The following is a 13,466-nucleotide window of genomic DNA, read 5'->3' on the forward strand; positions in this document are numbered from 1 at the left end:
CAACAGACTGCAAACTAAAATAAATAGAAACACAGCTCCTAAACTTGCCTGGATGATTCTCTGTTGCCACCTCATTTGCCAAGAGACTGCAAGAGCTGATCCACACCTAAAAACATAGGGCTGCTCTAATCTAGTCTTCATTTTTTCCCTTCCCTCTTCTGGCTACCCTGTTTTGCCTTCTGCAAGCACACAGCAAAGCTGAAAACCAAAGTGGTTTGTTGTGTGCTGAAAGTGTGAAGGGTTGAGTTTATTGTCAGTACTGTGTGTACAGTTAAATCACAGACTCGATTGCAAATGGCCTTTGTAGCCATCACTACTGTGTTGCTAGCTAGAATTGAGCCAGTTCCTGCAGTGTTTTGGCAGAAACCTGTTTTTGATAAGCCTTGCTCTGTGTAGACCCCTATGACAATTTTATTCCACTAAAACTATCCCTAAACTATTTTCCATAGAGAAGCAACAGACAGCTTCCATCAAGCCTACAGTCTTTTCCCATGGGAGGGTTGAAATGATGTGGCTGGTCATGCAGGAAATCCAGCCCACATAATGAAGTGCCCCCTCTTCTCCTACAGCAGGCTAATGCAAACAACCAGCACCTGATGCTGATGATGTGTGGGGAGATGTATATCAGCCTGTGCTTCTGCCCACTCCCTGCGCAGCTGCAGTGGTGCCTGGCTCAGTCTTTGGGAGGGCTGGAGGTAAGCATTGCTCCATGGGGCCCTACAGAGTTGTCCCAAAATCTCAACTTTGGATTTACACCTGTTCCAGTTGCAGAAGGTTTTCATGTCTGGATCAGTTGTGGTGGTAACACGGAAAGCTAGATTATGCAGGAGAAAGGTGAAGTAGCAGGTGATTTCATCAGAAGCTGATGTTGAGATGTTGCTGTGAATGGTTTAGCAGGCAGGTGATTTGCTGTGAAAATCGCCTCCAAAGGTCTTTCTCTAAAGTAAGGCTGTAATACTTGCTTATCCCTTAGCATGATGCAGATGAAGGGTTGGAGAGTTTGCAGAGAAATGATGCAATTCTTGTACTGCTTATGATGTTTTTGCAAGGCTAAGAGCAAATAATCTTGAAATGAGCTGGCAGGTTTATGATTGGGTTTTATGAGCTTTTACGATGTTTATAATCTGGCATTGAACTTGGCAGTTTAAGAGGTGAAAGGTTTAAAGGAACACAGTAGCAAAGGTGTACTGCTGAATTTCTTCTGGGTGTAATTTTAACATACATCTTAGATGCTTCCCTGATGTGGCAGGTTTGTTGAAGTATGGCCTGTACAGTTCATAGTGAGCGTGTCGCTGAGTAAAATGGACTCCATCCATATCACATGTTCCACAGAGAGAAGAATTGAATGGAAAATGAGATTTTGCCTTCTCTAAGGAAGGATGTGGATTGGAGACAACTGCCTTGTGTGGTATAGGGCCCGGAAATGCAGCCGTTGCCATTTTCTTTTAAATCCCAGCCTCAGAAATACTGCATGTTGTCCATTCCTGCTTTTTTTCTTTGTTGTTTTCTAGTACCAGTAAAAATGTAAAGTCCCCTGAAGTCTTTAAACTGGAATTCTTAAATTATGGCTTTCCTCCATGGTACTTTTGGAGAAAATAAATACTTTTTCCCCTACTCTTTTTCTTGTGATTCTGCATCCGCTTCTTTTGATGGATATGTGCTTCAGAGGTCCTGCCTGCAGATGTTTGCATACGGTACAGCACAAGCCTGTTCTCACTTAACTATCCATTTCTGTTTTCCTGTGTTATCTCGTATTGCTCCGCGGGGCTTGCTGAGCAGCAGGTTTGCTGCTGGCTAGCTTTTTGAGGTTTCTCTTATGCACAGTACTGTATTTGTCTCCTGGTTCTTTGATTTGTAATGTTTTGCCTTTGATTGCTGCAGAAGGTATAAACAATCCTGTCAAAAGCCTTGTTTAGCGTGCAGATTCTGTGGGGGTGGCTGGCAGCCTCAGACCCTAAAATAGATCTAGCAATGAACTGAACGGCTTAAAACCCTGGGAGTTTAATTTGATCTTTCTTGTTGCCTTAAATATTGGGACTGAATGAGAATTTCTCTAACAGAACAGAAGGTGAACATGTTGGTATGTGACAGTAATAGAAGAAGGGTCCAGACCTGCTGTCATTGAGATGCTCTTCTGTAATCAGAAGCTGGGCTTGGCCATGGGTAGCGGCTTGTCTGCTGTAAGTCACTATACCTGGGGAGGGGAGTGCTGTATCTCCTGATGTTACAGCATCCATGGGGACAGTTGTTCTGAAATGCTTCCCTGGATCCTGTTGTAGGATAGTCATTGCAGGAAAACCTAAAGCAGTCCCTCATGGTTTTAGCATCTGTTTTATGCTGGCTTTGTGAAGGAAGGAAGAAAGAAGAAGCTGCAAAATCACACAGGGGTTCCTCTTTCCCCCTCTCCTTTTTCATGTAGCACCATGCAGTTAGTAATATCATAGTTGGGGTTTTCAGTTGTGGTGGTGAGAAGGTAACAATGATTTGGCTTCAATGTGCCGCAACAGCTGCAGAATTCATTGGAGCTTAGAAGCCTGTGATTATAGCTGTGATGCCATTTACAGCTTTTATGGAAGAGCTCTTAAATTTGTGAAATGTGTTACTTTTTGAAGTGCATTATATTTGTAATTTGAATTCTCTAAAATCCTCTCTGAGGGAAAAAAATAGCTTTAAAAAATCCTTCTCTACCCTCTAAAAACACAGGGAACTCTTACCAGGCGGGGTATCAAGTCTTTTAAATTGAGTGATAGAACACATAGATGGATTTGTAAGCGCTAAAATGTCAATTAGTGCACTTAAAAGCTTAATGGTTGTCTTTGATGTACTTCTAATATCTCCAGTAAAGTTTGACTGTTGCCATTGATCAGGGAGTGGAGGAGGGATGAGGGGATTGAATGCCAACCCAAACAGGTCTCATGGAGCTTGTGAGTGCCAAAGCAACACTTTGGTGTTGCTCAGTCTGAAATTTGTGACTTGTTTACTGGGTAATATCTTGGAAGCCAGATGTATTTAATACTGATGAGTGAGCTTTGGAAAGCCTTAGAGTGTAGGTGACCACTGCTTGTATAGCTTATCTTTGTGCAGAAAATTTACTGATGTAACTATGCTGACTTAAAAATACATTTAGAGTAGCTTTAGAGTCTCCTCATACATGTCCTTTAATTGGCTCAGAAGCAAAGAGTATAGGTTTAATTTACATCTCCCAGCTTCAATATTGACTTCCCTCCTAGCTTTAAAGGATATTCTTCCAGTTGGGAACATAAACAAGGACAAAATTATTCTAATAGAAATCTCCCTTTTTGGGTAGTACATCAAGTAAAATCAACATGTCACACTTTTAGTGCAATATCAGAGCGTCCATCCCAGGAGCCTGTGTCAATTCAATTGATTTGGTTCCCCATCAGGCTCAATAAATTTGATTCAGGCAACAGTATCCTGAGGCTTCCCAGCAGTATGTTCAGCATATTTGACTGTCATTACCCCTCCCTGGGTTAAAAGATTGACCTTTTTTTTTTTTTTTTTCTTTATTTATTTTTAAACCTGATGATTGCCTGAAATACAGACATCCTGTAGACTGACATTAAAAGTGAAGAAATCAAGTTAGACATTTCCAAGCTAAGACCAGAGACTCCTTGCATCACTCAGACCTGCTCTGGATAACATTTATGCAAACTTGCAAGTCCATCACAGTGCAAGTTACTTGGTGGGTAGAGTTTGCCATGGCCCAGTTTTGGCAATGTCATGCTCTTCGCTGCTGGCCGTGGTCCCCTTGCAGGGCTTTGGTGGTGGAGCTACTCATGTAGGCATGAGCTGCTACAGTGCTGGTAAAGGTGAGTCAGGTGAGCCAAAATTTCCGCTTGGTTCTTTTAAACCAGTGAAAACCATTCATACTGGAAAGGTTTAAAAGGGCCTGAGTACAGGGTCATCCAGCAGGGATATGGTGTCCTTCCCACATTTTCAAGGGGTCCTTCACTTGCAGCCTTAAGCTTAGAAGGCATCAGGTTCCTGGTAAGCACAGCTATAATAAACAGTGTATCTAAACTATAAGGCTTTGGGCTGATGTGCTTATTTCACCATTTCACCGAGGGAGCAGTCTAAGTTCTGTGTTTGTGGACACGCATTTTTGCTTACAGCTACCACACACACACAGAGTACTATACTCCTAGAAAGCAGATAGATGAGCAGATCTTTTCCTGTGTCATAGACAGGGCTGCAGCATCCAGGTAACACAGTCCTATGAAGGAAATGGTATAAACATTGATTACCTGTTGTACGTGTGAGCAGATGCTAAACACATCAACAGTTCTTCAGCTTGTCTAAAATGTTGATACCACTGACCAACTTTTCAGATGCTGTGAGGCGCCAAAAAATTGGATCTCTTTAAATTCCCATCTAAATACTAAAAGCAAATTTATCACACACCAATTTAATCTTTCTCTCTTCCCTACTATTATACACTATTTTGGCATGCAAAAGTGGTTAGTATTTTTCAAGTTGAGGATCAGTCTTTCTGGTTGAGGGTGGAAGAAAATCTTAATATAATTAGCAATATGCAGCAGGATTGGATTAGCTGTAGACATTTGTAGGTCATATTAGTAGACATTTAAACTGCAGAAAATTATCTTTATTGGACTATAGTCATATGACTGCATTCTAGAGCTCAAACACCTTTATAAAAAACTAAGCGAATCAAAATGAAATTAATTACAAAGAATATATTTGAATTTAATTATCTTGAGCTGCTGAATATTCTTTGCATACAGGGTTTTACGTGTCCATCTGAAGTGTACTTGGTGGAGAGTTTTAATTAGGACTAGAGACAGAGTAAAAATATTTGGAATTTATAAATTGCAGTAATTTTCAGCTAGGTGTATAGATGTTTTTTGGAGTTTGCTACCTTTCTTGCTTCTCTTTCCCCCTTCTTTTAAAGCTACTTTTATGTTCAAATTAATACCAGATCATGAAAAAGAAGAAATCCTGTTGTGGCTCTTGGTCCTCTGCAGCATGATCAGAGTTGTCAGATCTGCAGCTGCAAGAGATTTTTTTTACCTTTGTGTGTTTAATGGCTCATACTTCTCTGGTCTTTGACAGTACCATTTAACTGTAAAAGCGCGGGGCTGTGGATGGCACAGGACATGTGGCTGCCTTGACTACTGTCTCAGATGTCGGACATGCCAAGACTCAAAGAGCTGATTTGGCAGCTGCCCAGCAGATTTTTATAAAGGCTCAGTTGGTGGCCAGAAACCCAGGCTGTCAGAGTTGTGTTATGCAATAAATTGTTTTTCAGCAGAAGTTTCTAATCCAATTTCAGCTGTTTTTTTTTTTTTTTTTGTACTATGTAATCAAAGACAAATATACATTATTTCATGGTGTTTCAGAGAAGTGAAAATGTGTGGTGTAAACATCATCCTTCAGGTTTGTTTGTTTTTCTTTTAAGAAAGATTTAGACCAGTTCACCAACACAGGAAATAATGCTTAAATTATTTTGGTTTCTGCCTGGGAGGGATGTATTTGTATACAGCATACCTTTTCAAAGATCTTTTAATGTACGTTTTAGGAGGTGTTCCCTTCATTTGAAGAGAGCACCAGGTAAGAACCTATTGATCAAGTCAGAGCTTTTGCTCAGGCATAAATTGTCTACAAATAATGGTCAGACAGAAAATTGTACCTTGTCAGGCTGTGACCTGCCTGAATCATTGCAGGCCCTGATCATGTAACAGATGCCCTGCCACCCCTTTATATTTCCCTTTCACTTCTCTATAAAGTACATAATCCATTTTTTAAAAAGTGGGTAAGGTTCATTAGAACACAGTGAGATATTTAGGGCTCGCAATAGTTACATTACAACAAAGTTGCTTTCCTTTCCTGAATATCATCTGTGATTCCCTCCATTATCATGGTTGTCATGTTTCAGTGCCATGGTGGGCTTGCATCCCTCCAAGTGTGAGTTGCTGTGCAAAGGGACAATTACACCTTTTTCTCTGCCCCAGCATTAGTCACCATTTGGCCATGTGGTTGGAAATAAGGAAGCAGTTCTGGATGAAGACAGTAATTTTTCTTGTCTTGGGGTGCGATTTTCACTCTTCTGATCAAACTGGTCAAATAGGCACATAAGAGCTAATGCTGGCATTGGATTTGGAGCAGGTGTATCCAATGTGGTGCCAGGTGAATTTAGCTGGTTATCAAAACAACTCCCTCAGTCTGAATAATTAGCTTACACCTCCATACCTCTTTCTACCAGCACACTGCCACCCTCAGTTCATGTCAGGTCCCAAAGCTCAGATGTTTTGGGTGCAAAATGATTGTTTAGATTCCTAATCTGGCCTAAGAAAGTCATAGTTGTGGAGTCAGTGCTATCAATGAGATGGTTTGAGTTGAAGTTATTCTGTAAATTGGTAAATTAAAAAACTTTAGACCTGAAGACCTGACCTGTCATTACTCTGGATTTGTTTGGGCTTTGCCTTTTTTTTTTTTTTTTTTTTTTTTTTTGGGGTGGGGGGGGTGTGTTCATTTTGGCGGACCAGTATGGGGAAACAGTTGACAGCTTGTAAGCTTTCACTGGTTTCATACTGAGTAATGGTTTTCTAGAGGTGCAGAAACATCATCAAGGCCTCTTAAGTTTATGTAAAAGAAACAACACACAAACCAACTGTTCTTAATTATTTCTTTATTAGGCCTAAGATAAATTTAGGAACTATTTTTATGCCTCCGTTCTGGGAATGACTTGTATTTGGAGATTTTGACTGTAACTCATCTACTATAATGTATTTTTGCAAGAGCAGGTTGAAGCTCACTGGGCTTAAAAGTGCCCAAGGCCTTTAGTGACCCAAAAACCAGAGTGTTTCTCTCCCATGCTGCTCTTCAGAATTCATCTGAAAGAAGGAAATGCAGTCCCTGGTGCAGCAGAAGGCAGTGAAAGAGTGCAGACCAATAGGAGATCGCCGGGGAGGAAAGCTGTAGAAGTGCTAAGGCAGGAAGGAGAGAGATTTTTGTGTTCTTCCACTTTTTCTTTGCTGTGATAACATTGATTTTTCAAGTTAGGAGCTGTAATGTAATGTGACTTCTTTTGGGGAAGTTTTCTGGAAGTACGAGGGGAAAAAGTAGCTATAATTACCAGATAAACTTAAATGCTAAAACAGAGCCATTAATAAAGGAAATTTCCCCTTTCTTCATGTTAGTTAGCACATTTTTAAAACATGACCTATTTTCCTAAACTAGACAGAACAGATTACACTTTCCAGAAGGCATGAGTCACTCCACTATAAAGTCTCCAAGCTGTATCAATCTTCATCAACTTAAGCCATTCATGAGGTTTTATTTTTTCTCACTGAATATAAGCAGTTTGTTGTAAATGAGAAGCTGCTACATCCTCTCTGGATAGTTAAACTTGATTAAAAGGTTATTATTAAATAAGTGTGAACTTTTTTCTTAGAGAAAGGAGTGGAGGGACCTTGATAGTAAGCGAAAGACTACAAGGATATTATTGTGGATATATATGAGTATAACTAGTTTGCACCATGCTCTGCTTGGCTGTAAGAAGTCCAAGCAGTGTGATAACTGCCAGAAGGAGCCAAAAATCTTTATTTATGGAGCTTCAGTTGAATATATTACAGTCTGGTTTCAAATTGTTACCCTGGAAGTTCAAACTATTGCTAGGAGTTTGTTCCGAGAAGAGCTTCTGCTGCTGGTGGTGGGGCAGCCCCCTGGGTCCTGCAGGTTGTCAGAGAGGGAGGTTACACGATGGGCCAACAGTGGGGTTTCCCTCTGCAATGTGCATTTGGGGTGCTAAGGAGGCTGGTGGAACTTTGTGATACCATGGAGACCTCTGCTAATGCAGCAGCAGGGGAAGTACATGTGTTCTACAGCAGTAAGAGTTGGCACTTCCTCATGAGGTTCGCTCTGTGCCATGCACATACCGAGAAATCAGGCTTTGTAAATGAGTGAGGTAATTGCTAGTAAGTGCTAATCACAGTTAGCAGCAGTAACTCGCCCAAGACTGCATGGAAGGATCTCTGTCAGCCTCTGAAGGTGAATCAGAGTTTTCCACCAATTCCTCTTTGGTCTGACTTTTAGAGAAAAACAGGTACTACTGTTTTCTATTGATAATATACAGCCAAAAGGCAAAAATCTGTCTCAAGTCTTAATCTAGTAAACAAACATTTCCATCTTGGTCCTTAAGCAGAAAAGTAATTTGTATGATCTATGAAAATGTGTTGTCTGTTTTTCATGCAAAAGACTTATTTTTTTAATGTTGCTATAGATGCAGTAAAAACCACGCTTTGAAATAGCTCTCCTTCAAAAATATCCTTGAGGAAAGGGTAGAAACTTGTGGTTTATTTTTCCCGTTGCTTCAAAATGACCTTCTTACATCTGCAGGATAGACTCTCTGGAGGCTGTTGAACCATGAAAGCATATTCATTTAGGGCATTGGGTGCCACAGTGATTTTAACCAAGTGTTGGATGCAGTGCTGGAAAAAGAAAAAAGAGGGAGCTTGTGTTTTTGTTATTTTGCTTTTTTGCAACCTGGCATGAAGAATGAGGTCAGGAGATGCGTGCTTGGGAAAGACCCAAAGAGAGAGCTGGAAGCATGCCAGCCTCCCTGAGTCATAACACACACATGCTTATAAGTATCTTTGTACCTTACAAAGTCCTGACTTTTCAAATAAAACAATCACTGCTGTAAAAGTATTTACATAAAAATTAAAGCAAATAACATGGAGTGCTGCATGCATTCTCCCTTGTTCCAGCTTTGTTTTACCCTGTGAACTATGACTCCTGTTTGCTTAAGGCAAGGCTGGGCCAGACTGAAGAATGCTGTATCTGCAATGAATGGAAAAGCTTAAATCAGTGCTGCTGCCCAAGGAGCTCAGCAACTCTCATGATTTCAGGATAATGTTTCACCTGCCCAGGAGGTGGTGTTAAGCCTGCCTCTTGCTTCTGCTTTTAAAAAATTATCATTCGAGTATAATTTTGGAATTATAGGAATTTAGGAACGCTGTGTGCAGGTGACATGTGTACACCAGGCAGCTGGACTGCAGGGAACAAGGACCTAAGGTGTAGGTGAATGATGACAGGTACAGGTGGTGCACATTTTGATTTCTTTGCAGATATATACACATTACGCATTGATATGTGTTTGTGTGCTTGTGTATGTGTGTATATATATATATATATATATATATATATATATATATATATATATATATAAAAAATGTATTGGTTAAACATGTATTATGGTTGCTGAAGTTCAGACATAAATGTACAGTGTGTGGTTCCCTGGAATGGCATAAACAGGAAGGTGGTGTGATTTTTTTTTTTTTTTTAATTTTAATTTAAAGGAAATTATGTAGTTGTATTTCTTAAGTCTCCCCCAGGGTCTCCCTGGTTGTTTACATCAGTTAATTTTATTCAGAGTTTATAAGATAATCTTATTGCCATATTGGGAGGCAGAAATCATCTTAGCTAACCTGAAGTGGAGGTTGTGGGCTTGTGGTGATGAATGTACAGTTTGAGATGTTATTCAGTCCTTTTTTGGGTCTGAGTCAATATTGGACAATCCATTAGTTCCCCATAAGTCGTTTCAATGGCTAATTACTTGCACAGTTGCAGAAATTGTTCTTTAATTCTGTCTTACATTTTTCTGAATCGAGTTCCAGCTGTTGGACCATGTTATACCCCTCTCTGCCAGCCTTGAGAGCCGTCTATTAACAAATCTCTACTCCCTGTGGAAATATTTAAAGGCAGCAATTGAGTCAGTCCCTTTGAGCTTGGATTGGGGGTGGGGGTGGCGGGGTGGTGTTGAGAAGTTACATAGATTAAATTCCTCAAGGCTTTCACTTGACCATATTTCTAAACAGTTTTGGGTGTGTGTATGTTTTACCAAAGTGAGATAACTCTTGCAGTCGGTGGTGGTGTGAGTGCAGAGCGGGCACGCAAGCACACAACAGCTTTCCCTCCACTGGTGTGATGAGGCAGAGGCGATGTGACCCATGTAATTATGGTTAAATGTGTCAGGAGCTGGAGCTGTGGCTCAGCTGGGCTCTGAGTCAGCTGCTCTCAGCATTTGGCTGCTTTTGTGCCATGGGCTCCAGGGAAGAAGCACTTGGCGATTGCAAAACCTTTTTATTGCTCCTGCAGTATGGAGCCATGTGAATACAGGTGTTGGCAGCAGCTTAGCCCCTTGTTTTGCTGACCTTGGGTAGCTGGTAGTTGGAGAACTTGAGGACTTTTTTTCAAGCTGGGTGGTGTGTGCTGGGGAAGTCCACAGCAGAGCGGTGCATGCAAGTCAGGGGCTGCAGCCTGGATGCAACCGGGCTGCTGGGGAGAGACTCTCCATGTGCATTTCTAGAGGCAGCACTGCTGCCTCACGGGGCAGATGAAGCCAGTATCGTTCATCTGGAGTTTTATAGCTCCAGGAATTGAGTGGGGTGTGAAGTTGCTTCAGAGGGTACTGAGGTCTTAGTTCCCACCTTCTGGGCCCCATTTCTTGGCTGGTGGCACTAATACCCAGGCAGCCCCCAGGCTGGTGGGACCATGTCCTGCATGTTGCTGGCACCAGGAGACACCTTGGCTGCCAGAAAATTGGGAATCCTTTTGCATCCAACATATTGCCTGGGAAGACCCAACACATTGCCTGGGGAGTGGGAGATGACTCTGGGTGATTCACAGGAGGGTGGCCTAGACCAGAGGTCTCTGGTGTGCAGTGGTGAGTGCCTTCCCTTCCACAGGAGGGACCAGAGCCAGCTGGTGCCAGGGCACAGGTCCTGTGCTCAGCAGATGCCAATTTAAAGGCCAGTCCCAGACCAGTCCTATTGGCAGGTTTCAGCCTGTCACTGTTAAAACAGTGAACACTGCCATGTGCTTCTTGCAGTGAGATGTTGTGGCAGAGTAGATTTAATTACTTCTGATTTTTTTTTTCCAATTCTATTTTTTAAATTTTTTTCTGGATTTTTACCAGGGTAAAAGGGGCAGTGAGGTCACTGGTGGGTGGTTTTGTGCAGCTACCGGTACAAATGCTAGTGAAGGGAGTGAGTGGTGTCCACAGGTCTGTGTCCATAACATGGTTGGGGATGGAGGTGCCTGTAACTGTTTCCAGAGCCTGACTCCCTTAAGGACTTAGGTAGTTCCTGTGAAACAGAAATGCATGATGTCCCATTGGCCCTTTGTTGGTGGGAATGTAAATGAAGGCATCCTAAGGCAACCATGGTTAAAACTGGGCTGCAGCCCTCTCTGTTTAGTGTTGCTTCTGGTAAGGGCTGAAGCTGTGTTGGCAGCAAAATGGTAAGCCGGAGTTGTTTGTGTAAACCTTTGCTGACAAAATAACTGGATGTACTACTCCTTTTAAAATGCTTGCCGAGAGATTTTTTGGTCTTTTTTTGGTTGCTGTGGGTGTTGGGTTACAGAGTTTGATTTCTTGGCCCAGAGCTGCCTGTACTCTAAAACTCTCTGGGCATAGCTCAGCCTTCTTCAAAGTCTAGTAACTTGTCCCTCGTGTGAAAGGCACATCCTGCTGCCAAAATGCCGGCTGCTTTCACTGCACTCATTGTGTTGCTTTTTTTGTTGTTGTTGGGTTTTTGTTTTGTTTTGTTTTGTTTTTTAACCCTGCCAAGTAATTTGTCCTAGAATTTTTTTGGGGGGAGGGTGAGGGGTGGAAATGGTTTTGATCACAATTCAGCAGCTGAATTCCAATATTCCAATTCCAGGTGCAAAGAAAAAAATCTATCTCTGGTCACCCTAAACTATGCTTATTTTTTTGGAAGTTGGCAGTGTGTGTCTTTTCTTTGGCACGTGGATGGTCTAAAGCTCTCCTGCCTCCTGGTGGGGATTGCTGATGGGGCTTGTGGAGTTTTCAGTGTGAGGTGACAGTGACAGTATGCTGTGGTACACTTACCACTTAAGGTCTGCCTAGAAATATTAATCTTTTGCTTTGCCAGTGATTTAGGCTCTGAGGAAAAGGGCAAGAATGCTCAACTAGTGATTTCCAAAGACCCCAAGATAATTACAGGGCTTATGAAAATATGATGACTTACCTATGTCACTTACATCTTTATATTAATTTTCTGACTTAATTTACTTGAATGCTAAAGGCTTTAGGGAAATGCTTTTCCAGGGAGTTAATGGTTTAACTAAAGTGAGTACTAAATTTGATGTAGACTAGTATTTCTTTTGATAAATTAGCATTTGTCTCCTAAAAATAAAATAGAAAACATATGCCCCATGAGCCAAATTCCACTTGGCTTTATGCTGAGATAAATTCAGAATAACTTCATTGTTATCAATATGCAACTTAATTATAACACTGCAATTAATGCAAAACACAAAACCAGAAAGAAAAATAACCTGAGCCAAGAAACCAAACAAAGGCCAAAATGGCAACAAGAGAAGTTGGTTCACCAAACTTGCCTCTTCAATTTCTGCAACATTCGTTTTAGTGTTTTGTTGGTTTTTTTTTCCTCCTCCTCTTAATTACCTGGGAGAATACTTCCTGGCTGTGATAAATTTCTCCATGAGGGATTCATTATAATTCTTAACAATTAAGTTTTACCTCCTGCCTAACTCCTGGTACATGCCCACTGCTGTTTGCAGAATAAAGGATTAGATGGACTAATGCTCTGATTTGATAATACTTAAGTTTCTGTTCTCTGTTAGAGCTGATCAGGTTGCATTTTCTTACACGGTATTCTTCTTCAGTTTTTCTTCTCCTTTTTTTTCTTTCACTGAATTAAAAATAATCCATGTAGCCTTAGGCTTTGGGGTTTTTTTTAGTTTTTTTTTTAATTCTTTTTGTTTCAGGTGCACACAACTAATGTCTCCTTTCTGTTTCCATCTCCTTTAGGATGACAGTGATGGGATTCCCTGGTCAGAGGAGAGGGTGGTGCGGAAGGTCCTTTATTTATCACTGAAGGAGTTCAAGAACGCACAGAAGCGGCAGCACAGTGATGGCATTAGTGGGAGCCTCAAGGCAGTGAATGGTGAGACACCTCTCTGGTACTGCTGGAAGGACTCAGTCCTTCTTCCATGCTGTAGCAGGGAGGCAGACCAGTGTACCATCTGGTATATACACTATGCCCTTTGGATCTGCACAGAGGAGCTTGTTTCTGGAATGCTTGAGATGCCTGGGTTGAAGAATCTGTATGTTTTGGTTTCTGGCTAATTGATTTAGATGGGGATAAGGGTGGAGGGCCGGTGGGAGGGCAGGGACAGGCTACCAATCCTGAGAAAAGGAGCCCTTCTAGTCAGTCTGCCTCCTGATGTGCTCTGTGTCAGCAGAGAAGGTAACCATTTAGAGGGGATTGGCTTCAGTTGCCTTGGGAAGTACACTTGGACAGAATTTACATACTGTCACTTAGATGCAAGGAACTGCCTTGCTAGCATCTATCTCTGGAGTGATCCAAGTCCACAGGTGAAGTAGTGCAGGATCCACATGCAGAGTTAAAGGGCTGAGAGGACACAAGCAGTGTGACATT

General features: G+C 41.6%; 1 protein-coding gene across 3 annotated transcripts in view; it reads left to right on the forward strand.

The window, feature by feature from the left end:
• JARID2 (jumonji and AT-rich interaction domain containing 2) overlaps positions 1-13,466 on the forward strand; it is a 213,606-nt gene that overhangs the window by 80,774 nt on the left and 119,366 nt on the right. For all 3 annotated transcript variants that reach the window (XM_018918494.3, XM_050971579.1, XM_050971578.1), the window contains one exon: positions 12,836-12,971. Coding sequence is in view for 2 of the 3 variants with exons in the window: in XM_050971579.1 (XP_050827536.1) it covers positions 12,836-12,971 (136 nt within the window). In the remaining variant the exon portion in view is untranslated. The remainder of the gene's footprint in view (positions 1-12,835; positions 12,972-13,466) is intronic.

This window comes from Serinus canaria, chromosome 2, assembly GCF_022539315.1.
Source record: "Serinus canaria isolate serCan28SL12 chromosome 2, serCan2020, whole genome shotgun sequence".
Classification (NCBI taxonomy): domain Eukaryota; kingdom Metazoa; phylum Chordata; class Aves; order Passeriformes; family Fringillidae; genus Serinus; species Serinus canaria.